Here is a 23,472-nt window from a genome sequence, read left to right as displayed (position 1 = left end):
CATTTTGGGAAACCCAGGCTTGCCCGGTGAAGACATGACGAGGAGAGGAGTCCCCTCCCCCCCCCCCCCCACCTGACAGATTTGGGTATTTCTCCATTCCTGAGTTGGGTGCGACACACTGGAGGGAGGAACTCCCCTTTACACTACAAAAGTTGCTCTTTGATTCAGTGGTAAGTCACAAGGTAGGGGTCTAGACACATCTCAGGAATGGAGATTGGGCTGATAAGGGAATCATAACGAGTAGGCCGTGGTGCCTAGGAATAACCTTTTGACGCACATGTCCCTGTAGCTGACATCCTGGTGTGAACTCTGTTTGCTCCTGTTAATTGTATTGTGGGTCAGTCTGTTTCAGTCTTGCCTGCTGTGACAGACATACTTTCAGGAATAAAGAAAAAAAAGGAGGAACGCACACTTCAAAAGAAGCAGAAACCATAACTTAAAACGTCAGAGACTCAGACCCTAAATCACGTTTGGTGTCTGAAAAAAGAATATAAGGGGAGGTTTGGACCCCAAAATGTATCATCTGCCATGCAGCCAGACAGGCTGTGTGAGGAGGGGAAGCTCTGCTAAACTTCTGCTTGTGAAAAGGGGCACTCTTGAGTATGGCCTATTAGTAAGTGTTCCCTGGAGGCAGCACCTGTGAATAGGGAATAACCCCTGTCCGCATTATAAGTAAGAGAGTGGGACAGGGGTGTGTCTGATAACTACTACAGCCCCAACCTCAAGTTGATTGTATTATTGCTCTTAAATGTTATTTGTGTGAATGCGTAGCTCTTATGCTAATATGGTGGTGTTACTCCATGATGCCAGCGGCTACTGAATATGCACCGAATACGGGCCAGTAAAAATGAATGCCAAATATCATGTTAACACATTATAAAGACATAATTGGAAGTTACCTCAGTTTAGTTATGAACAACAAGATGGGTATATTGTCAGAGGTCAGTAAGTGATTAAGGGAGTTGGGTTTGGCAGATATATGGCATACCAAACAGCGGGGCACCAACGATTTTGCATACTTCCTAGAAGCACAGCAAACCTATGGCAGGCTAGACTACTTCCTCGGCTCTTCCCACATACTGGGCCGAATACTATCTTCTGAAATGGGGCCAGTCATTGTCTGATCAAGCAATTATTCATGTCACAACATTAATTCCTTATCACATCAGTTCTTACCCTTTTGACCTCCGTGGACCCCACTTAATCATTCCTGGAATCCAGGGACCACCACTGAATAGTCTCTGGACTCCAGAGATCCTGACTGAGTAATTAATGGAAACCGGGGGTCCTGGCCTTAGCAATTTTGATGATTTGAACAGCAAAACAATACACAGAAACAAACCTTCATCACAGAGATACAAAAATGATTTTATATTTTGACTCACAGGCATTAAAAATAATCTTAATTTGAATGAAGAATGTCAGAGCTTTTCTAAATGCAATCGAGGCCACCCATCATTCATACTACATTCTGTTTGCTGCGCTTGCAAAGCTTAATTTCTAGTCTCCGATTTCAAATTTCTTCACATTTACAGAACATTTTTAAATTTGAATTTGTATAGCAAGACTCAAGTGGAGTTGAAACGCGTTGGTGGTTGCTATTCTAATCAATAAATCTGCCTAAAGGAACTTTGGAGTGCGGTAAATTACTTATTGGACACAAAATATCTTTTGAAGGTGGTCTCCTTTGTTACTGGCACCGGCAGCTGAGTGAGCCTTTAAGAAAATGACTTTGACCATTTGGATAAAATATATGTGTATGTATATATATATATATATATATATATATATATATATATATATATATATATATATATATATTATGAATAACTTATTCATCTGTTAAACTGTTCAATTTTCTAAGCAGTTGTAGACCCCCTGAGCAGACATAAAGGTTCCAGGTGCCCCAGACCACGGGTTAAGAATTGCTGCTGTACCACATCAAAAGCTGGTGGTTATGTGATGGCCTTTTTTTACAGCTCAAATAGCTAAGAGCAAGTTAAGAGACCCTACATTATACTTTAAGAAAAATTACAAAAAGGGGATGGGATTGCACACACTGTGGGTTGGTTTAAAGTTATCTATTAAGGAAACAGTAATTTGCCTAGCAGCAAAGCTCAGGACAGGCAGACAAAAAAACAGCAACGCTTGAAGCACAAGTTTAAGAACTGGTTGAGACACACAAAAGAACGGGGTCTCAAAATATTTGCCATAGGTCCACAGAGACTAGAGCTCAACTCCGGGCACTTGACACAGGTAGGCCAGAATATGGATTACTTGGATTAAAACAAAACTGTCATAACTGTGGTAATAGAGCTGGGAGGCTACTGGCATGTAAGGTCAAGGCCAAGGTGGGTTGGGAAAGAGTCTCAGCCGTCAAGACCACCTCAGAGATGCTAACCACATAGGACTCTTGCATTAAACAAGCATTTCAGGAATTCTGTGAAACCCTGTACACAGCAGAGGAGACACAGAGACATAAAGTTAAGAACTATCTGCAAGACATCCCACTTTCCCAGTTAACTAATACATAAACAGGCAGCCTAGAAAAGCCAATAACAGAGGAGGTGTTTGTTAATATAGTGACATTAACGTTGTAGAATTGACCGTGTCCCCATGGATTTTCCCCTTTGTTTCACAAGATCTTCTACTGTCCTCTGCCCCCCTTTCTTGCACACCACTTGAACTCGATCAGTTGGCTGGTGGTAACAACGGACGTGCAGGAGACCTCCATTACTTTATTGCCCAAACCAGGCAAGGGCCCACAGCTGTGTGTGTCTTACAGGCCAGTCTCTTTACTGAACGTGGATCCTTAGTTATTTAGATGGATTTTGCTAAATAGGCTTTGACCTGCGCATGCAGAATTTAATCGACCCCTGATCGATCTGGATTCATCCCTGGAAGGAATTAAACTACATGAAGGAAATAACTTCACATCCTAGATAATGTGAAGAGAACACATATGACCACTGTGGAGAAGTGTGGCGCAATGGTTAGAGCGGCAGACCCTGAGGCAGAGATCTGCTCAAGACCAGGGTTCAAGTCCCGCTTCGGCAGGTCTTGGGCTCAATTCCCTTGGACCAGATAATTCTCGCCTCGGTGCCTAATCTAATTAATGATGCAACTCTGGGCAATAGCTTGCTTAATCTCCACAACGGCCCCAAAAGCGCTTGGATGCCTGGCTTCACCCTGGGGGTGCCCAGGAGTGGGCACCTCACAGGGAAAAGCCAGGAGGGGTTCCATAGCGGTATGAGTACAGCACCTTGAGACCCTAACGGGTGAGTAGTGCGCTATACAAGTGCAAAGTTTACAGTTTTACAGTTTTAAAGTTTTTACTGTCTTTTTCTATTTTTTTGTAAACAGATCTTATTAGTTATTGGTCAAAAGTTAGAAGGAAAGAAGAAAAAACACCCAGGGAGAGGAATGCATATCACAAAAAGCCAAAGTTAGTGTTTCAAATCCCTCTTTCCCTCCCACCCGGTTGTAGGGGGAGTAGTCATGACCAGTGCCTTAAGTTAGGGAAGGCTAGGGCTAAGGAGTAGGTGTCAAGTACAGCCCTGAGGTGAGTGTGCCCCGGATGTTGAGGCCTCGGGTGAGGTCTCCTGTGAGAACGGATCAGGATTCTTCAAACTGTCTGCCAATGCCCCCCACGCATGAGCAGTCTCCAACGTCCCAATACTGCATCCCACTTCCTGCAACAGCAGAGTCCCCTCACAGTCCACCCATTTCTCCAGTTCCCCGAGCCTTGCAAGCAGGCGTGGGCTCCCTCAGGTCCTTTCAGTGGCGTGTAAGTTCACATTTGGCTAAGATCAATGCCAAGTCTTAGAATTTGCTAGTGACTTTGTTTTTGGAGGTGTGGGTGAACCAATGGAGTAAACAATGGCCTGGGGTAGTGGGGACCGCTCTGTACACCGAATCTGCTATTGTCCATGTGACTCCCTCCCAGTATGTGTGTAAATTAGTACAAGGCTGTGTCATGTAAAACGTTAGTGCCCACCTCACCATATCAAGGGCAGGAGGCGTCAGCCACCGCAAAATACCTGTTAATTCGTTCTGGGGTAAGGTGGGCTCGGTGCAGTATGTAGAAGCTAATCAGTTTGAATTGTGCATTTCTTAAGCCTTGGGGAGTCGTTGCAGAATGGTTTCCCTGACCTTTTCCGTTATGGGAACTTCCCAGCGAGTCCTCAGGGCCTCAAAAGGGTGTAGTGTGTCTGCAGCGATCTATAAATGCAAGTGACAGCCTTATAGGTACCAGCTGACAGTGCCAGGTATTGTCAACAGAGGTGAGCCTTTGGTTCTGTGCAGACCCACCTCTAATGACACAATATGGCTGCCGTGCCTTGTGGTAAATTAAAGTCCATTAGGATTGATTCACAAGACAGATCTCCAACCGTACCAGCGCCCGCTGCCATCCAACCATAAAAGCCACCCCCAATTGTCCCCATGCCACAGCGATACCAGCATTCTAAGTGGTAGGTCTGAGGAGCAGGGAATCTGAGTAGTCCTCTTCTGCAAACTTTTGGCCCTGCACTTCCGAATAACAGTAAACTCCCTTGGGCCATTCATCGATTGGCGATCTACCCTCAGTCCTCTAGAGCAGTGGTTCCCTACCTGTGGTCTGGGGACCCATGGGGGGGTCCGCAACTAATTAGAAGAGTTAAGTAATGATTCAGTGGGGGGGGTCCCTGGGTTCCAGTACTGATAAAGTGGGGGTCCACAGAAGTCAAAAGATATGGAACCGGCAGGACAAATGGGCCCCTCTCGCTGCCTAGTGTTAGTCTGCCAGCTATTCATTGGGTGTACCACTGGAGTTGGGCCGCCAAGTAGTAAGATTCAAAATCCGGGCCCCCCAGGCCTCCCTTGGAGGTTGGGCATTGTAGAGTGACTAGTGCCACCCGCCTACGACTCTGACCCTGTATGAAGGGCATTAATCAGGCATTTAGGTTCTTAAAAAACGATCTTGGGATCCATAAGGGGCTTGTCCTGAAAAAGTACAAAAAACTGGGCAGTACAACCATCTTCAACAGTGCTATCCTGCCTGCTACTGACGGTGGTAAGGTCTTCTAGCAGTCAGTATGTGACTTCAGGTTTCTGATCGCAAGCCCCAGGTTCCCATCAAATGTGTCTGAATGATTTGTGGTAGATTTTCACCCCCAATTGTAGGAGGCAGCTAGGTTCCCAGAGGTGGTTTCCCAGGCCCTCTGGGACTTCAACATCCATCTTAATGTGGAATAATATAGTTTTCTGCCAGTTGACCTTTAGTCCTGATGAAGATCAAAAGTCCTCCAGTAGAGTTTTGGCTGCGACAAGATCACCCCGGAGTTGTTAAGAAAGAGTAGAAGGTCATCTGCATACAGTGCTATTTGTTGAGTAGAGGCGCTGACTTGGAAGCCTCTGTAGTGGATCCCCGACCGAGCCAAGCAAGTAAGGGGTTCCAAAGCTATTGCAATTAGTAGCACCCTGCTGTATCCCCCGCTCAATGGCATAGTTGTCTGAGATGGTTTGTCCCGTTGGACCCGGACTGTGGAATTGGTATATAGTGGACATGTCCAGTCCACTAAAGCACTGCCCAGTCTCATATGTGACAACGCTGTAGAGAGAGCACCATTCTAGACTATTGAAGGCCTTCTCTATGTCTGCTGCCAGGACAGCTGCTCTCTCGTCACGTGTGGTGGCCTCTAGGAGTGTCAGCAAACGCCTCACATTTAACATGGTGCTCCGCCCAGGGATGAAGCCCGCTTGGTCAGGATGAATTAATTTGGTCATTAACTGGATCAGCTTACTGGCTAATATTTTGCTCAGTATTTTAAAATCAATATTTCAATATAGAGAGCGGCCGATAGGCCTTGAAATCTGCTGCTGGCCTCAAGGGTTTCAGCAGAGGCACTACAAGTGGCCCAAAATCCTTGGCAGCCTTATAAAGGTCAACCAGTTTAGGAGCCAGCTTTGCATCATAGATGGAATAAAAAACAGCCAGAAATCCATCAGATCCCAGGGTTTTTCCTCTCACAAAGCTCTTAATTTCCCCTAGAATTTCCTGTAGGGAAATATCTGCACCCTGACCTTCTGTTTCCTCTGCTGTGAGGCGGAGGAGAGGGATTGCCATGAGGAACGCCATTAAGACTCCCTCATCATGGTGGTTTTGCTGTTGTACAAGTCTTGATAATATTGTGTGAATCAGTTGTTGATGTTGTAGAGGCCATCCCCTGCGGGTGAGGTCAATCGTACAATGTTCAACCCTCTCCGAGTGGAATTAGCTATCCATGCCAACATTCGGCTAGCATGGTCGCGCTCCGCATGTGATTTCTCAGGTATGCCCTATAGTCGAAGGATTGTGCAGTCGCTCAATGTGATCTGCTACCCATTCTTTGGCCTCCAGTAGCTCCTGGTGTAATTACTGGTGTCCAAGACGTTTTAATTCTATGTCCCTGAGTGCTTTCTCGACCTTGGTGAGCTTGTGGAGCAGCGTGCTCCAGACATCCATCGTTTCAGCCAGGCAATATCTTCAGAGTATGGATTTGAATGCATCCCACTTCACTTGGGGGGGTGAAGGTGTTCCAGTATTCTTGGTAAAGAAGGCCTCTGTCTTCTCCTTAATCGTTCCCAGGATCTTCTCATGATTCGGGTTTCAACCTCCAAGTGAAGATCTGGAGGGTAACCTATGCCAGTGCAGATGTAGCTGGACCGGGTTATGATCCGAGATGGTGCGGGTGAGGTATTTCATGACATGGAACAATGTTTGTGCATCAGCTGAACACAGGAAAGTATTGAGGTGTATGTGTAGGTCATGTAAAGAGGAGAAGAAGAATAAGTCTGGAATTTGGGGATTTCTGCTTTGCCAGGAGTCCACAAGGTCCCAGCCCCTCTGCCAGTCCATAAATGCTTAGGCTGAATAAAGGATTCGAGAATCATGCAATGGGGGCTAGAAATGATTGAGTGGGATCTGATATGCAGTTAAAGCCCCCACCAACTATGATGGATTGAGTCAAGAAAGTGACTAACGGGGTAGACATCCTCTCCAAAAATGCTCTTTGTTTCACATTGGGTCCATATAGGTTAATGATGATAATGTCCCTCCCATTGAGTCTACCAGCGACTGTCACTTACATACCTTCTAGGTCAATCACAGACCTAGTATGCTGAAATGGAACCCCTGCCCTGACCTGCACGAGCACCCCTCTGACAATTGCTGAAACTTTAGTATAGAAGACTTTCTCCATCAATCTACGTTGGAGAGCTGCTCCCTCCTTGGCTGTTAAGTGTGTCTCTTGAAGAAGAGCGAATTGGGCCCCACGTATTTAAATAGAAGAATACCTTGTAATGTTTAGACATGATATGCATGCTCTGGACATTCCAGGTTGTCAGCCTGTAACCTGTAGGGTTCACCATGATTGTGTGGTATGTATGTCTGTCGGGCTATCCCGACCTAGTAACCCCTCCCCCTGATGTCTACGTGTGTCAGCAGGATTAACAGGTTTAGTGTTGTATTCCAACTCGGTGGAATACAACTAGAACAACTTCAGTAACATTTATATACAACAGTCCTCACCTCCCACACCCAAGGACAAGACGTAGAGACCCTGCCATCTAAATGTTGTTTAAAAACTAAATAGCCACTGAGTTAGTCGGGGTAGTCTCTGGGAAGTGGAACACAGCTGAGCCCAAGGCCAGCCGCTTTGGAACACATCCAACAGGTTCTCTCAAGTCAGATACATCTGATAGAGACTTCTACTGTAGATTCCTTACCCCAGGTGTCAGTCTGGATCTGCAGATTTTTTTTTTTTTTCAAGCAGTACAACTGTGTGCCATTAAATGGTGCCAGTCGGCTCCACGTCAGTCGTCAGTGTGATGAGCAGTGGATATGATGTTGCGGGACCTATATAGGCCTCACCCCAGTGCGCTGATTTCAGTTCTTTTTGTCCGAACAAGAGCAACCCCTACAGTCATTTTTTTTTGACTGGACTTTTTGACTTTTGTCATGGAGGACCAGATTCAAGCCTTGTTACTCCTGTCTTTGGATAATGTCCATGACGGATCTGCACCTCATGTGTCTCTGGTGTTTGGAGCGCGACCATGACCCGAAGTCGTGCTAAGAGTGCTGGGCCATGAATCCGAAAGCGTTAAATTTGAAAGCTTTGGGAGAGCAGTCCCTAAAGCAACTTGCAGCCCGGTGCTTGGCTCCATGTTGCTCTCGGTCGAGAGGAAGGTACAGAGACGGGTTGTGGAGCCCCCATTCTCCCTCGTCCCACTCAAAATCCTTGATACTATCAGGTAAGCATAAAAAACTCAAAGAAGCTGATGTGATGCAGGAAAAAGAGCATCATTGCTCTAAGACTCTGTACCTGGAGCCTGCTTCTGGGTTGGCTCCGCACTTCCCAAGTTTCCGGGAGCCGGAGCCACCCTTACCCAATTACGTCAGTTCTGCGAGGCTATGCACCTCATATTTGGGCAATCTGACCCTGCTGGAGCGCCTCCAGGATTGACAGGGGCCCCTCTGGTTCCACGCCAACGATTTCAGCCTTTGCTCCGGAGGGCACCCAGGGATCCGTTCCCAGGTCCAAACTCGCATCTGTTGTGCTATCTCAACACAGACACAGAGCTGGTCTGGGGTCGCACAATGCCAATTCTGACTTTGGCTGGGACTTGGCTCCCTAGGTCGGATCCTGACCCTTATTCTTATGGGTATAGTGAGGATTTGGAGGGGTTACTGGACCCTTTGGAATACCAGCTTGAAGACCCTATGGACTGGCGTGTGGGCCTGAGTGAAGTTAGTGGTCCGGACATTTCCCCTGACTCCGGCATGCCTTCTCCCCCTGCTGTGGCTACGGAGGAGGGAGCGTTCTATTCCATGGGGGTTAGAAGAGCGGCCAAGGTCCTGTGCCTCTAGTTGCCTTCGGTGGCCATCAGGACTAACCTTCTGACTGAGGTTCTGCAGCCCGAGTGCTTCCTTTTCTGAACCCCTTTTGCCCTTTAATGAATCCCACACTGATGTCCTTCTCTGGACTTGGTCCAAATCCTGTTAATAGGATAATCGTCTGCTGCCACAGACCAGCGCCTAATTACCCAGTGTTCCTGATGCAACACCTGAGAGCTTGGTTGTCCAAGCCTCCACATCCCCGTGTGCATTACCTTCCGCCCCTCTGCATAGGGTATCAAAGAGTCTGGATCAGCTTGGGAAGAAAATGTTTTCTTCCTCCAGTCTGGCATTGCGGTCCATAAACACAACATGTCTTTTGGTCCGTTAGACCCATACTTATGGGGCCCGGTTGTGCAGGTGCTGCCACAGCTCCCAAAGGAGACCCGGGTCATTCTCTCCCAAGCTGTTGCTGATGGGAGGGATACGATGTGGACTGAATACGCTGACTCACTAGGTAAATTGGTTGCAAAATGTTGGCCTTGAGGCACCCCAGTTGGTTGAGAACATCTGGCTTTTCTGGTGATGTCCAATCAACACTTAGGGACATGTTGTTTGATGGCACCCGACTCTTCGGAGACAAAGCAGACTCTGGGCTCAGTCACTTTAACGAGTCCCGGGCTACTGCCAGATCCTTAGGCCTCACAGCTGCTCTTTGTCCCCCTTTTGTGGCTACGGAAGGGGTGCCCAATCATGTCCCTTTCCCCCCAGCCACCGTGCCGCTCATGTGCCCACCTTTGCATGGCCGAGGACCTGGAATCCAACGTCTTCGTTGATCAGGGGACCAGCGGTCTGCCCAGTCCACTGCCCCTCCTGCTGCACACTCTAAACTTTCCTAGTCTGGTGCTTCCCCATTAGGGACCAGTCGGAGGCAGGATTTGCCATCAGCTGCCCACTGGCAATACAGCACATCACAGGTGATTTTTGCAAATAGTTCTAAGGGGCTACTCCCTCCTCTTCTATCGCTGCATCTATGCGAACATCCTACGATCGGAAGACGGAGGATCACTTGGTGCTTCTCCGGGAGGAGGTTAAGTCTCTCTTGGCCATGGGAGCCATAGAGAGGAACCCTTTGACAAAAGTAGGTTGTGTTGGTTATTCCCATTACTTTCTGGTGCCCAAAAAGGACAACAACCTCTGCCCTATCCTATACCTCCAGTCCCTCAATCTCTTCCTCAAGAAGAAGTTTAAAATGCTCACTCTGGCTCAGGTCCTATCTGCCCTGGACCCAGGAGACTGGATGGTAGTGTTGGACTTGCAGAACGCATATTTCCATATTCCTGTTTTGCCTGCCCAAAGATGTTACTTATGGTTCATGGTAGGACACAGGCAGTTTGCTATGCTCCCCTTTGGCCTCATGAGCTCCTCTCAGGTGTTCATAAAGTGATGGTGGTGGTTGTAGCTTACCTGTGCAGGTCAGGAGTTTCAGTCTTCCCATACCTTGACGACTCTCTGTTGAAGGCGGCTCGCCCCAGGCTGTCTTCTCCCACCTCCAGTCTACGGCGTAACTCCTGCATTCTTTGGGATTCACTGTAAATGTGCCGCAGTCACACCTGACTCCCTCTCAGACACTCCCCTTAATTGGAGCTGTTCTGGACACAGTGCAGTTTCGGGTCTATCCTCCAGAGCGACAAGCCCAGGATATTCATGCTATGGTACTGCTGTTTCAGCCTCGATCATGGATATCAGTGAGTAAGACTCTGAGGCTGCTGGGCCTCATGGCCTTCTGCAGGTGACATATGCGGGATCTGCAGTGGGACCTGAAGTTCCAATGGCCTCAGCATAAGGGAATTTCATCAACATGGTCCAGATGTTGGAGGGAACTACACAATATCTGCAGTGGTGGTTCTTGAACCACGATTGGGTCGGAAGCAGATCCTCTCCCATCCCCAAACAGATCTCATAGTAGTGACAGATGCATCACTCCTGGGATGGGGCGGTGACATGGGAGAGGCGGAGATCAGAGATATCTGGTTTCCGGCAAAGTCCGGGCTCCACATCAGTCTTTTGGAGCTCAGGGTGATCAGGCTAGCATTGAAAGCATTCCTTCCCTCTCTCAAAGGGAAAGTAGTGCAGGTGTTCACGGACAACACCACCGCCATGTGGTATTGCAACAAGCAAGACGGGGTGGGGTCTTGGACCCTCTGTCAGGAGTCTTTGCTCCTCTAGACATGGCCGGAACCTCAGGGCATTTCCCTGGTGGTTCAACTCCTGGCAGGCTCTGAACGCCAGAGCGGACAAACTCAGCCGTCAGTGCTTGGTCGATCACAAATGGCACCTCCATCCGGAAGTGGCACAAGGTCTCTTTCAGCAGTGGGGAGTGCCTTGGTTAGATCTGTTCACCTCCGTAGAGAACATGCAATGTCATCTGTTTTGAACCATGGAGTTTCTAAGGCGGTATTCGCTCAGCAATGCTTTTAGTCTCGAGTGGCACTTGGGCCTCCTGTATGCTTTTCCGCCCATACCACTTCTGCCCAGAAGATAAAGAATAACCAGGCCCAAGTAATTCTTATGGCTTCAGACTGGGCACAAAGAGTTTTATCCTGAGCTATTGAGCTTGGCCATCAGTCCCCCGATTAGACTGCCTCTTCAGGAGGATCTTCTGACGCAGCAGCAGGGGACAGTTCTCCACCCGACCCTGTCCAGTCTGCGCCTTATTGCGTGGAGATTGATTGCCAGCAGTTGACAGCTTTTGACCTTCCGCTCAAAGTCTGTAATGTTATCTTGACAGCCAGCTGTCCCTCCACCAAAATGAAATACGCCTGTTGATGGAATAAATTTATGGCATGATGCACAGACAAGTCTCTTGACAAGTCTAAGGTCCTCTTGTTCATACTTTCTTTAGACCTGCAGGGCTCTGCTTTGGGCACCCTCAAAGGCTATTTGTCTGCTATCTCTGCTTTTCTGAGATTACCCGACCAACACTCCTATTTTAAATCTCCTATTTTTAGTAGATTCTGAAACGGTCTTAACCATATGTTTCTTTCTTTAGCATTCATAATCCCCCAGTAGGATTTGAACCTGGTTCTTACTTTTCTAACAAGCGCTCCTCATGAGCCACGTCATAAGTCTGCTCCAGCTTTTAACTTTAAAAACAGCCTTTCTTGTGGCCATCACTTCTGCCCGCAGAGTGAGTGAGCTGCAGGCCCTTACTCTCCAATCATCCTGATAAATTGGTGCTTCGTACCAGGGCTTCCTTTTTTTTTTTTTTCTTTTTTTTTTACCAAAAGTGGTCAGGCCAATCCATCATCTTGCATACTTTTTACGGACTCCCACATCTTTCTAAGGAAGAGGGGGAGAGACTCCATTATCTGGACCCAAAAAAAGCATTGGCGTTCTACCTCAGTCGTACCAAAGTGTTCTGGCTGGATGATCAACTGTTTGTTGGGTATGTGGGTACGAAGAAAGGTCAGGGAGTGCAGAAGTGGACCATCTCCAGATGGGTCATTCTCTGCATTAAAATGTGCTACTCATTGGCTAAGAAGCAATGCCCGGAGGGTTTGTGTGCTCACACTACTAGAGCAACAGGAACTACACAAGGTCTGCACGCAGAGTTTCAGTACTATACATGTCTCAGGCAGCAACGTGGGTGTCTTGGCACACGTTCATCAAGCACTTCTGCCTGGACAGTCAGGTCTGAAGAGATGGGTATTTTGCCTGTTCGATCCTGCAGGACTTCCTAGTATGATCTTGGTTCGCAGACCCATCTCAGGGGGTGGTATTGCTTGGGTATCTACTCTAAGGTGAGGAATCTGCATCTAGAAGTCTCCATCAGATGAACAAGTTACTTACCTTTGGTAACACATTAACTGGTAGAGGCATATTGTAGTTGCGGATTCCTTACAGACCCACCCATCCTCCCCCGTTCTGCCGATTGATTTCTGGGGACAGGGACTTTTCTTTCAGGGCCCTAGTTCTGATGCACCAGTGATCAGTGTTCTTCATGGCTCCACTCTTCTAGTGTGGAAAATCGTGAAAAGAAACTGACGTCAGGGTGCTGGGGTGGCACCTATATAGATCCCATGATGTCATATCCGGCATGTACAACGCCGACGGCGGACGTAGAGCCAACCAAAGCCACCTAACAGCACTTAAGGGTACTGCTTGCGAAAAATCTCCAGATCCATACTGATACCTGGGGGAAATTCTAAGGTAAGGAATCTGCAACTAGAAAATATCTGTACCAGATAATGTGTTACTGAAGGTAAGTAAACTTGTTCTTTAGTGTCGAAGACCTCCAGGGTAGGAAACTGGCCCTTGTTGCAGAAACACACACATACAATTTTTGCCTGTTACCGATGCTGATCTTTCCCTAGAACTGTACCATTGTTTCCACAATTGGCACCCAGATAAGTTCCTTGTAAAAGGTACCAGTGGTACCAAGGACCCTATGGCCAAGGAGGGTCCCTACAGACTGTAGCCGGTGTTATGCCACCTTAAGGCACCCCTTACCAAACACATGCACACTGCTATTGCAGATCGTGTGTGTTGGGGAGAAAAAGGCAAAGTCGACATGGCATCCCTCTCCTGGTGCCATGCCCACAAAACACTGCCTATTGCATAGGTAAGTCACCCCTCTAGCAGGCCTTAGACCCCTAAGACAGGGTGCACTGTACCACAGGTGAAGGCATAGCTGCATGAGCAATATGCCCCTACAATGTCTAAGTCCATTCTTAGACATTGTAAGTGCAGTGTGGCCATATTAAGTACATGGGCTGGGAGTTTGTCATTATAAACTCCACAGCTCTATGATGGCTTCACTGAAGGCTGGGAAGTCAGCGCAATAAACCCAGATTGATGCCAGTGTTGAATGTATTCTAAAAAGCACACATCAGGCATCTTTGAGATGCTCCCTGTATTTTACCCAATCCTCTAGTGTAGGACTGACTGGTCTGTGCCAGCCTGCCACTAGCAGATCAGTTTCTGACCCCATGGGACCTTTGTGCTCTCTGAGGCCAGAAACAAAGCCTCCGGGTGGAGGTGCTTCAACCCCCCGACAGGAACTGGAACACCTGGCGGTGAGCCTCAAAGGCTCAGGCCTCCTGTTACAGTGCCCCCAGCACTCCAGCTAGTGGAGATGCCTGCCCCCCACTTTTGGCAGCAGGTTCGGCGGGAAACTTAGGAAAAGCAAGGAGTAACCACTTCAGCTGGGACCACCCCTAGGATGTCCAGAGCTGAAGTGACCCCCTCCCTGCAGAATCCTCCATCTTGGTTTGGAGGACAGGGACCAGTAGGGTTGAGAGTGTGCCCACCTCCCCAAAGTGAGTGTGCACAGGAAAGGTGTAGCCAACCTTGGGTACAGTAACCATTGGCTACTGGCCTCTGGCCCCTGTAAGGCCCCTAACTCTAGTATTTAAGGGCTTTCCTGAACCCAGCTCACCATATTCCTGGCGACCTCACAAGAAAGGACTGCTTAGCTGAAAGCCCAGCAGAGAAGATGGAAGACGAAAACTGATTTGGCCCCACCCCTACCAGCCTGTCTCCAGCTTCAAAAGCCCTGCAAAAGAAAGCAGTGCATCCTGCGGGTCTAGCAACCTCTGCCAAGCCTCCAGAGGACTTCCTGTATCACAGATGACCAAGAACTCCTGTGGACAGCGGCCCTGTACAAGAAGAATCTACATCTAAGGACTCCAAAGCCTTCCCGGATTCGCAAATCCTGACCACTCTCCACCCGACCCCCACGGCCTGTGTCCATGTGGTCCAACTGACTAGAGAGGATCCCCAGGTGATTCCGAGCAAGCTCCCATCCTGGGTTGACCTCTCCTGCCCTCCACAACGACACCTGTAGTGTGAATCCAGAGGACCCACCTGACTGCGACAGCACTGGACGGAGATACTAGTCACCAAAAGGTACACTGCACCCACAACTCCCCGGCTTTGGGGAACCCGACCTCCAGTGCAGCAATGTTCAGCAGGCGACCCTCCTAATTGTCCAGCCTGTGGTTTTCCGCAACAGACCCCCTGGACCCAGCCTGCAAGCATCTAGGTGACCCCCAGGGTCCCCTCATAGGAAAGCATTGGGAGCCCGATGCTATGTTTGCACCCAGCCGCCCCTTCGCTGTTGAGGGTATGTGTTTGGTGCTTACCAGCCCGCCTGCCGGTGCTCTTCTAAAACCCCCTGGTCTGCCCTCCGAAGATGCGGGTACTTAACCTGCCAGCAGATCTGAATCCGAGTGCCCAGTCTCCACAGGAGCCCATGTTAAATTTGCCTCAGCTGTGACCTCTGCTCCCGGCCGGCCCTGTGTTGCTGGTGGTGGGTGTTTGGGGTTAACTTGAACCCCAAACTGTGGACTTTTTAACCCCCGGAGACTGAAACTGTAAGTCGTGTACCTACCTTTAAATCATACTCACTCTTCTCCCCCCCCCCCCCCTCCCCCAGAACTGTTTCTGAAAATTGCAGTGTCAACTTTTAAAACAGATTACTGCCATTTTATTCAAAAACTCTTCAACTTACGAATTCTAATCAAAGTATTATTGATACTTATGTGGAATACGTATTTATTGATGTACTTACCTACAACTTGAATCTTGTGGTTCTAGAAATAAATTAACAAAATATATTTTTTGCTATATAAAATCAATTGTTTTGGAGTCAAGTCATTGAGTGTGTGCTTCTTCTTTTGTCTGTGTGTGTACAACAAATGCTTTGCACTACCCTCTGATAAGCCTAACTGCTCGTCCACACTACCACAAAAGAGAGCATTAGTATTCTCTACTTTAGCCTCTGTTAAGCCTCTGGGGAACCCCTGGATTATGTGCGCACTAAATCTCATTTTGATATAGTATAAACAGAGCCAGCTTCCTACAGTATTACATTGGTAAATTCAAGAGAACCATCAGGTTCACCCCCTCCACTCCCCACGGAGACTGTTACAAAAGCCTTGCAGTTCTAGATCACCTCATCTACTGTCTCCTGGGGTGAGGGTGATGATGGTCCGGAGCCAGATCTTCTCAGAGATGCCACTCCCTCCACCACTCTTTCTTGTTACACCTGCATTTCTGTTGGGGCTACTGTTTTTTTCAAGGCTCTTCACCTCCGGGAGCATGGGTGGTTCCCTGCCGGTCCTGCCCAGTGTTCTCCACTGGGTCCAGCCCGGGGCTCTCCTTGACCATGCCTCCTGCGGTGACTGAAAGAACCTAGCACCCTCAGGTGTCACCACTCTCGGGCGTGCAGGGAACTGCATCGAATATGAGATTCCCCTGTCTCGCAGTGTCTTCTTCGCCTCCACAAATGTGGAATGTTGCCACTGGACTTCACAACAAAAGTCCGGGAAAATCATTATTCTACCATTCACGACAGTCCGGGTCCCACGCTGGCGCACCCGTTGCAGAATAAGATCACAATCCTTTTAATAGAGCAGGCGCACTACAGCTAGTCTCGGGGAGTGGGGGAAGATGGGGTAGGAGACTCAATGGCACTCTATGTAGTATGTTATTATGGCATGATCTGTTCTCTGAATCTTCCGAACGGACTTCTAGGACTTTGACTCATTTCCATGGTGGTGAGTTGTACATTAATGGATGTCAACACGGGAGATATGTCTGTGAGGTTCCTCTCGGGTGCAGCCCGTTCAGCAAGATACCAGTGGTCGTCCCTTAGGAGCCCCAAGTCTGTACCAAGGATGTCTTTTCTTAGTCTCAAGAGCCTCGCAGTATGTGTTATGGTTATGGGCTTCTCCAGACATGGCTGTTCGAACAGTAGCAGCCCTCCCTCCCCTCAGCACCTTGAGATCCTCAAGGGTGAGTAGTGCACTTTACAAACACTCTGATTGATTGATGGTTTGCTTCTACTATGTGTCATGGTAACAGAAACTGGGTGTGTGAAAGAGAACTCTAGGAGCCCAGGGTTCTGTAATGATCAGTTGACTGATTTTTTTTATTTATTTATTTAATTATTTTTTTCCATTGAGGCTGCCTGCTTCGGTTAGTGGCTCTGCAGTAAACTACTTTTAACTCTACTGTATGCAGAGTCTGCTTGTAACACCTTGATGGCCTGTAAAATATCTTGAGGTGGAGGCCACAGTAGGCTCACTAGTTCCAATTCGGTCAGCATCCCCATCCAGAGTGTCTCCCGCATTTAGCTACAAGCCCCCCCAACGTACCCACCCACATATCTTGGTCTTGCTTGTGAGTGCTCTTACCCATTAGAGTCTGGTAGGTAGTGCTGCAACAGGGGCCAATAGGCAAGGGGGCCTCAGGCCACAGCCAGGAATGGGTATCAGGAGAGTCAAAGGGGGCCTGACACCCCTGGAAGCGATTATGGGCACACAGAAGGCTGTCGGCAGGTGCCTTTATTGTAGTCTCATTTAACCTCTTCAGTAGTCAAGGTGCAGCAGGCTCCCCAAAGACCATGGACAGCGGACCAGTCGAAAAGTACCAAGCATCCGTCAAGGGTTGCGCAGTCCAATGGTTGTACAACTGGGGCCCTCAGATGGGTGGCAGGGGCGGGGGTCATGAGTAGGATGTACGTTGTGAGAAGAAGCTCAAGCGTTACAGCACCTTTGCCTCAGGCCACAGTGCGCCAAGCTCCAGCCTGTCGGGAAGTTAAGGAAGCCCCACTGTAGGGTTGGCCTTGCTTTCCAGGCCGCAGCTTTGCCTAGGCGTCATGGGTGCTCGTAGGAGGCAGTACCATGTCAGTGAGTCACAGTTCTCTCACAGGGTCAGACAAGTGAGGTCGCACCGCACACGTACACCCATGAACTTACCAACCAAATTTTTAAAAAAAAGTAAGATGACTTCTAGACGACGGCCCCCAGCAGCACACTGGTGTTGTGGCTTTGTCGGCGGGGCACCCCACCGCCGATCGCTGCTTGTGGGACGACCTCCCCAGGTCTCCATCCCAAAATAGTAATCTAGTGAGGGGGAAGGGGAAACACACTCTCCAGAGTGCAGTCATGTGCTCCAATGTTGGGATGTACCACCAGTCCTTTAAGTGGCACCCTGCAGTCCTGGTCAGGGGGCCTCCCGCATGGAGCTCACCTGCTGCTCTGCTCCAAGGCTAGGCAACAAATCCTCCCACCGATGAGGACCACTGGCGTCAAGAAGAACAGGGAACGTCAAGATTTCTCCTCACCTCTCGGCATCCGGTTTGTGAGCCATCTGTGCTGGTGGCAACTGCCTCCTCAATAGTCACCCCGACCATCAGGTAGTTAGGGTGAGGGACTTAGTCTCACCCACCAGTGAGGACCACACTAGCAGATTGCAGACATCCGAGGAAAACAGGGTGGTGGTGGGCTTCCTACCGCCAGTTGCAGCCTGTGGGGTGAGGGCAATGAATCTCCGTCTCCCGCTGGTATGTCTGTCAGGCGGCAGTCAGTAGGCCCTGTCGATCACCCCTCATTGCGGCCCACACTTGCAACCCGTCCTGCTGTTTAGGTGGTGGACCAGGGCTTTGCTCGTGGACAGCAGTAGTGGGCAGAGCAGCGGGACAGCAAATGTATCTCCAAGTATGCAGGCTGTGGGAGAGATGAGGGCCGGCACAGCCGCTGTCACTAATCTGGAGAGCGTGGTTGCTGGCCATCCGGCTAGTCAATGCGGGGACGGCTACCAAGTTGGTCTCACAAGGCCAGTGGTCCCGGCCTGGTGCCAGGCTCTGATCAGTCACCCAGGCACTATATTTACCCTCGCGGGGATCAGGATCATGTGGATGTGGTTTCTGGCTCAGTTTAATAGCAGGATGGGGATGTGCGTGCTGGAGCTCTTGGCCTTGCCACCTACTCCATTCGCTGCTGGCCACGCCCCCTGACCACTGTCTTTCTATCTGTTGTCACTGAAAAAGCATTTGATAGAATACACTGGCTGTTTCTTAAAGAAATGCTTGATGGGGCTTGGCCCCAAAGTTAAATCCTGGGTTTTTAGTCACTGTAAAGGTCAACAGAGACTTGACTCTCCCAGTTGAGGTGCAGAGGATGACACAGGAATCACCCCCTGCCTCCGATCTTCATAGTATCCATGACTGTGAGATCCAATGATAACACAAGGGGCGAGGGAGGGAGGTTGAAGATTAGCCAGACTGAACACAAGATCTGCATGTACGTAGATAATGTCCTAATGGTCTTAGCTTCTTAGATGTTCATGTTGGTGTCGGGCTTTATGATACGTAACCAGCTACTATTACGTGATTCAACTTCAATATATGGTGGAGTGGCATTGAGCAAAAAGCGGAAAGCTTGTCCAGACGATTGCTTCGGTGCACATATTTGACTCCTTGGTCACCTAAGAAGTAGAAGGTGCAGGGTCTCAACTGCTCACATGTAACAAGAGCCACATTGGCAGAATAGAACACAGCTGTGATTAGGAACTTAGCAGGGAGATTTCCACTGTCCCAGGACCAATAACACCTGTTGCCGGCAACCCAGAGTTTAACCCAGCATTAAAGCAATGGAGTTCATAACCTGACAGGAAGCTGGAAGTTAGGATTGGTGAGCCTTTTGACCATGAGGGTCTAAAGTCCTTTGAACAGGTCAGGACTGACTGTGGCATTTGGGGGTCAGTACGGAGGGTTAAGGCACCAATTCTTTTTGTTTTAAAATTCATCACTAACTCACACTTCTGTCAGGCCTGCTGCGGGTGGCTGAACGTGGATGTTCAGGGAGGTGGCTTGAAATTGATAGTTCGATAGACCAGTGCTATCATGTAGGCTTTGTACTGTAGGATGATTTAAATTTGATCCTGTATTGTCTATGGTGATCAGTTGGATTGATTATAGTGCGTCTGGATGTGGCAGAACCTTTCATTCGGAAAATGATCAGGACAGTGAAGGGTTGTGCTTCTTGAAGCTTACTCAATGTTTTAGATGGGAGACCTCCATATACCCAATAACAGTAGTCTGTGTAGGAGGCCAACTGAATGAAAAGAGCAATTTTGGTTAAGGTTATACTAGCAGGTGTATCTCATGGAGGCGGCAGAGGTAGAAAACTATGTTCTTGGTGACAAAGATAAAATGAGTGGAAAAAGATAATTCAGTGTCCAAGAATAACCAAATGGTTTCTGACCAAATTAGAAGGGTGAGAGAAGTATCTATTTAGAGAGAGGCCATATTGTGTTAAGTGTTTTGGGTTTTTTCAGAGCTAAGGGGGTCAGTTTTCCTTGTTTTCCTGCGTTCATGTTTCCCTTTTACAGTCTTTTTTTCCCCAGGTATTGATTTTCAGAGATAATTTTGAAGTGACTGAGAAAGATGCAGTCCTAACTAAATCCTCACTCCCAGGGGACGGTGTGTCCCCAACATCATCCAAACCAGTTCCTGCGACGTGCCAAGGTGTTTGGCACGTCGCAGGAACTGGTTTGGATGATTTTCCCCACATCAGGCTTGACGCTGTGAACTCCTGATGGGCAGAAATGTCCAGCAGCAGTTAAACTATTTTACTGTGCAGTTTTAGTTCTCTCTTCATCATTAATGCTCGGTTACTGTGTCTTGATTTACAGATTGTCCATTTAAGCAAATTAACCAGTTATAATATATTGTTGCACGTTGGGCATGTGGCAAGGAGAAAAGGAGGACAGGACAAGGTCCTCACAAGTTTAGTTTCCCGAACACATTGCATTTACACTTGCGCCAAGGCACAAGATCAATGTTTTTTTTTTTTTTTTTTTTTTTCCCCACTTTTTAATAAATCCCCTTTTCTTAGCTACCCTTTCCTTCTGCCTTAATTTAGTCTAATTGCTGGTACTATCCATATTAAATATTGTTAAAAAAATATGTCAACTAGTGCATCTTTGAACATAGTTGCATCTGATTCCCAGTGAGAGTGTTGGGTAAGTTTACTATTCCTCGCATGTTGGGGGAGACGGCAGAACTTCCATAGACGGCTTTGAGAGAGACATTCCTCGAGTAGAAAGCAATGTGGGTAGGTTCATTATTAATGTTAATTAACATTTGTGTAGCTCATAATCTGTTTATCATTCTGGTACCCTAGCTCCTTTCATAGTCTGTAGTATTACTGTCCACGGCAGATCTGGAGTCTGTCAGTCATGTGGTTGTTTGTTGTAGGTTTTGAGTTGTGACATTTTCGTGGATGAGACCCGGGGCTTTACCAAATTGCTTACGTATTTCCTTGGTTGGTACCGGTGCCCACTGCCCAGAAATGTAAACATGGGACACGTAGCTAAGCAAACGAGATACCTTAATAGCCAGTTATTTGTACACTTAAGTAACTGTGTTGTGGCAACTATCCTTCCTTCCTTTATAGCTGGGACAAACCCTCTCCACGGGTACAAGGTTTGAGCTTTCCTTTTCGTCAGATATTTGCTTCCTGCTTAAATTTAAGTTTGTGTGCGGCGGTGAGATACATTCCTGGTAAGTGTAACTTACTCCTGAACTTCCAGGAGTATGTCATGTGTACTGGGAGGTTTGGGTGTGGGGGGGCTTTGGGGAGATGTGACTTGGGTTGCTAGTAAAAAGACTCGAGTGTGATGTAGAACAAGCCCTGGCGGAGACCTGTCCTCGTGAAGAGAATATTTTCAAGTTAAACATGTGTAATCCGCTTAATGCACCGAAGCAATGTAAAGTAGTTTCATTCAGTGTGCGGATTTCAGGCTTCATAGCGCTTTCTGCTTTTTCTTATTCCTTATCAGATTTGTGATACGATGGAAATGACAAAGGAGCGTTGTACTGGTTTTGGCTGCATTTCTAAATCCGTTTTGCTTCTTCTTTCTAGGTTGTGTTGATGCATGGGAGCCCAAGGTTCTCCGTGCCGGTATGGGGGCTCATTTTCGCATACCTGTCATCACCAGTCTCGAGTGGGACGTTCTTCGCAACTACCTTTCAGAAGGCACCCGAGTCTATGTGGCAGACAACTGCGGCACGAGCACCAGGCATAGGATGGAGAACACGCTAGGAAAGGACCAGGACTTCAACACTTGCACCGGACTCAAAGGGAGCAGCGCGCCTCGAAAGGCCAGTGATTATGGCTGGGTATCCACCCACCCAAAGAGAATGAGCGCCCGGGAGGAGGAGTATTCCTCTTCTGGTGATGAAAGCGAAGAGAGTGAGGGTGAAGAGGTGATGGGCAGCGCCTCTGCGCCGCAGCTTAATGTACAGAGCTACCATGATCGTTGGGCACAGGCTCCAGCCGCCCTGGTCATTGGCGGGGAGACTCAGGGTTTGAGTGTGGAGTCCCTTCAGCTGGCAGAGAGTATGGGTGGAGCCATTCTCCTCATCCCTATTGTGCCAGGTGTGGAGAGCTTAAATTCAGCCATGGCAGCGAGTATTCTGTTGTTCGAAGGAAAAAGGCAACTGCAGTTAAGGAATAACCAAGAAACTAGAAGCAAAAGGCATTCTGTGATATGATGAAGAGAGTAGTGCAATATTGGACTTGGGATGTGGTATCAGGTAACTTAGATGAGCGGCACTTCTGTGGACTAGCGCCGCCGTGAGACAACAGTGTGGTGGACAGTCAAGAGTCTGCCTTGTACGAATGACTTCTGTGGAAGGGCAGCTGACGCGCTCGAGCCATGCTGTTGGTAATGCAGGCGTCCAGCATTTGAGTTAGATGTGCTGCCTACTGGGAGGTGAACAGCTGCTCACCCGATGTTAAGTCTGCGTGCTGAGACTTCGCATTAGCATTTACAGTTTCAGCTCGTGTCCTGGCGCCTCATAACCTATGCATCCTGGTATTTAATGTATGGTCTCCTACAAGCATCATGCTAAAACTTGCCAACTACGCTCTTAAGAAGGGCTGCAATACTTTTCTTAAACGTTCACCTCATACAATAGTTCATTTTTGGACTTCAGTCCTGTCAGGGACTGTTTTAATTCCATTTCCTGTCGGAGATGGTGCTACTTCCAATTGGCTCTTGAAGTTCAATAGTAGAACCCTAAATGACGAGTATCATCGAATAGGTTGCGACATCCCGTGTGACTAGGTTTTGTAAAACGATTGGACGATTTCCGATTTTACCATTGTTGCCCATTAAAAAATCACTGCTTTGTGTAGCCGTCATCTGTAGACCAGGGAAGAATTTACTTGACCGATTACCTTGCTTTTATCAATAATTGTAAATTGCTGGCATGTGTGCCTACGCCATTTTGTAAATAAATATATTGTCTCTGCAGTTCTTTTGTATAATGTAAAATTAATGTGGTGGTTTTCTTTTAGTGCTGAATATTGCAGAGTAGCGGTGCTTAACCTTTTGACAAATGTGGACCCACACTAAATCACTACGGGAAGCTGAGGACCGGATCCCTCACCCCCTCAGCAGTTTCTACGATTTGAAAATAAAAACAATGCCCCAAAATACAGAAACAAGCATATATCAAACAAATACACAAATAATAAAATATTTTACTTAGTTCGCTGACAAAAAAAATACAAAACTGGAAATTTCAATGGGGAGGTTGGCACTTTTCAAAATGTAGTGTTATTTCAGGAAGACGAAGCAATATGCTAGACTCCAGCATATCACTTTATCTTTTTTTTGCTCCTAATGCATACTGTCTTTTTGTGGGCACATAGCCAGTGCTGCTTCAACTGAGGACACCATTTATCCATACTAGATTCTGTTTTCGATAATTGCATTGCTCTTATGACTCAAGTTAAAGATACTAACTTAATTTCCAG

At 47.9% G+C, this 23,472-nt stretch overlaps 1 protein-coding gene across 1 annotated transcript in view; it reads left to right on the top strand.

The window, feature by feature from the left end:
- MRM3 (mitochondrial rRNA methyltransferase 3) overlaps positions 1–22,966 on the top strand; it is a 49,908-nt gene extending 26,942 nt beyond the window's left edge. Inside the window, exon 4 of the mRNA XM_069226373.1 lies at positions 21,571–22,966. Within this exon, the coding sequence (XP_069082474.1) occupies positions 21,571–22,202 (632 nt within the window). The 3' untranslated portion in view covers positions 22,203–22,966. The remainder of the gene's footprint in view (positions 1–21,570) is intronic.
- The last annotated feature ends 506 nt before the right edge of the window (positions 22,967–23,472 follow it).

The sequence above is a fragment of the Pleurodeles waltl genome, chromosome 3_1 (assembly GCF_031143425.1).
Source record: "Pleurodeles waltl isolate 20211129_DDA chromosome 3_1, aPleWal1.hap1.20221129, whole genome shotgun sequence".
Classification (NCBI taxonomy): Eukaryota; Metazoa; Chordata; class Amphibia; order Caudata; family Salamandridae; genus Pleurodeles; species Pleurodeles waltl.
Note: the sequence above shows the minus strand (reverse complement) of the source record. Positions and strands in the feature narration are given on the sequence as shown.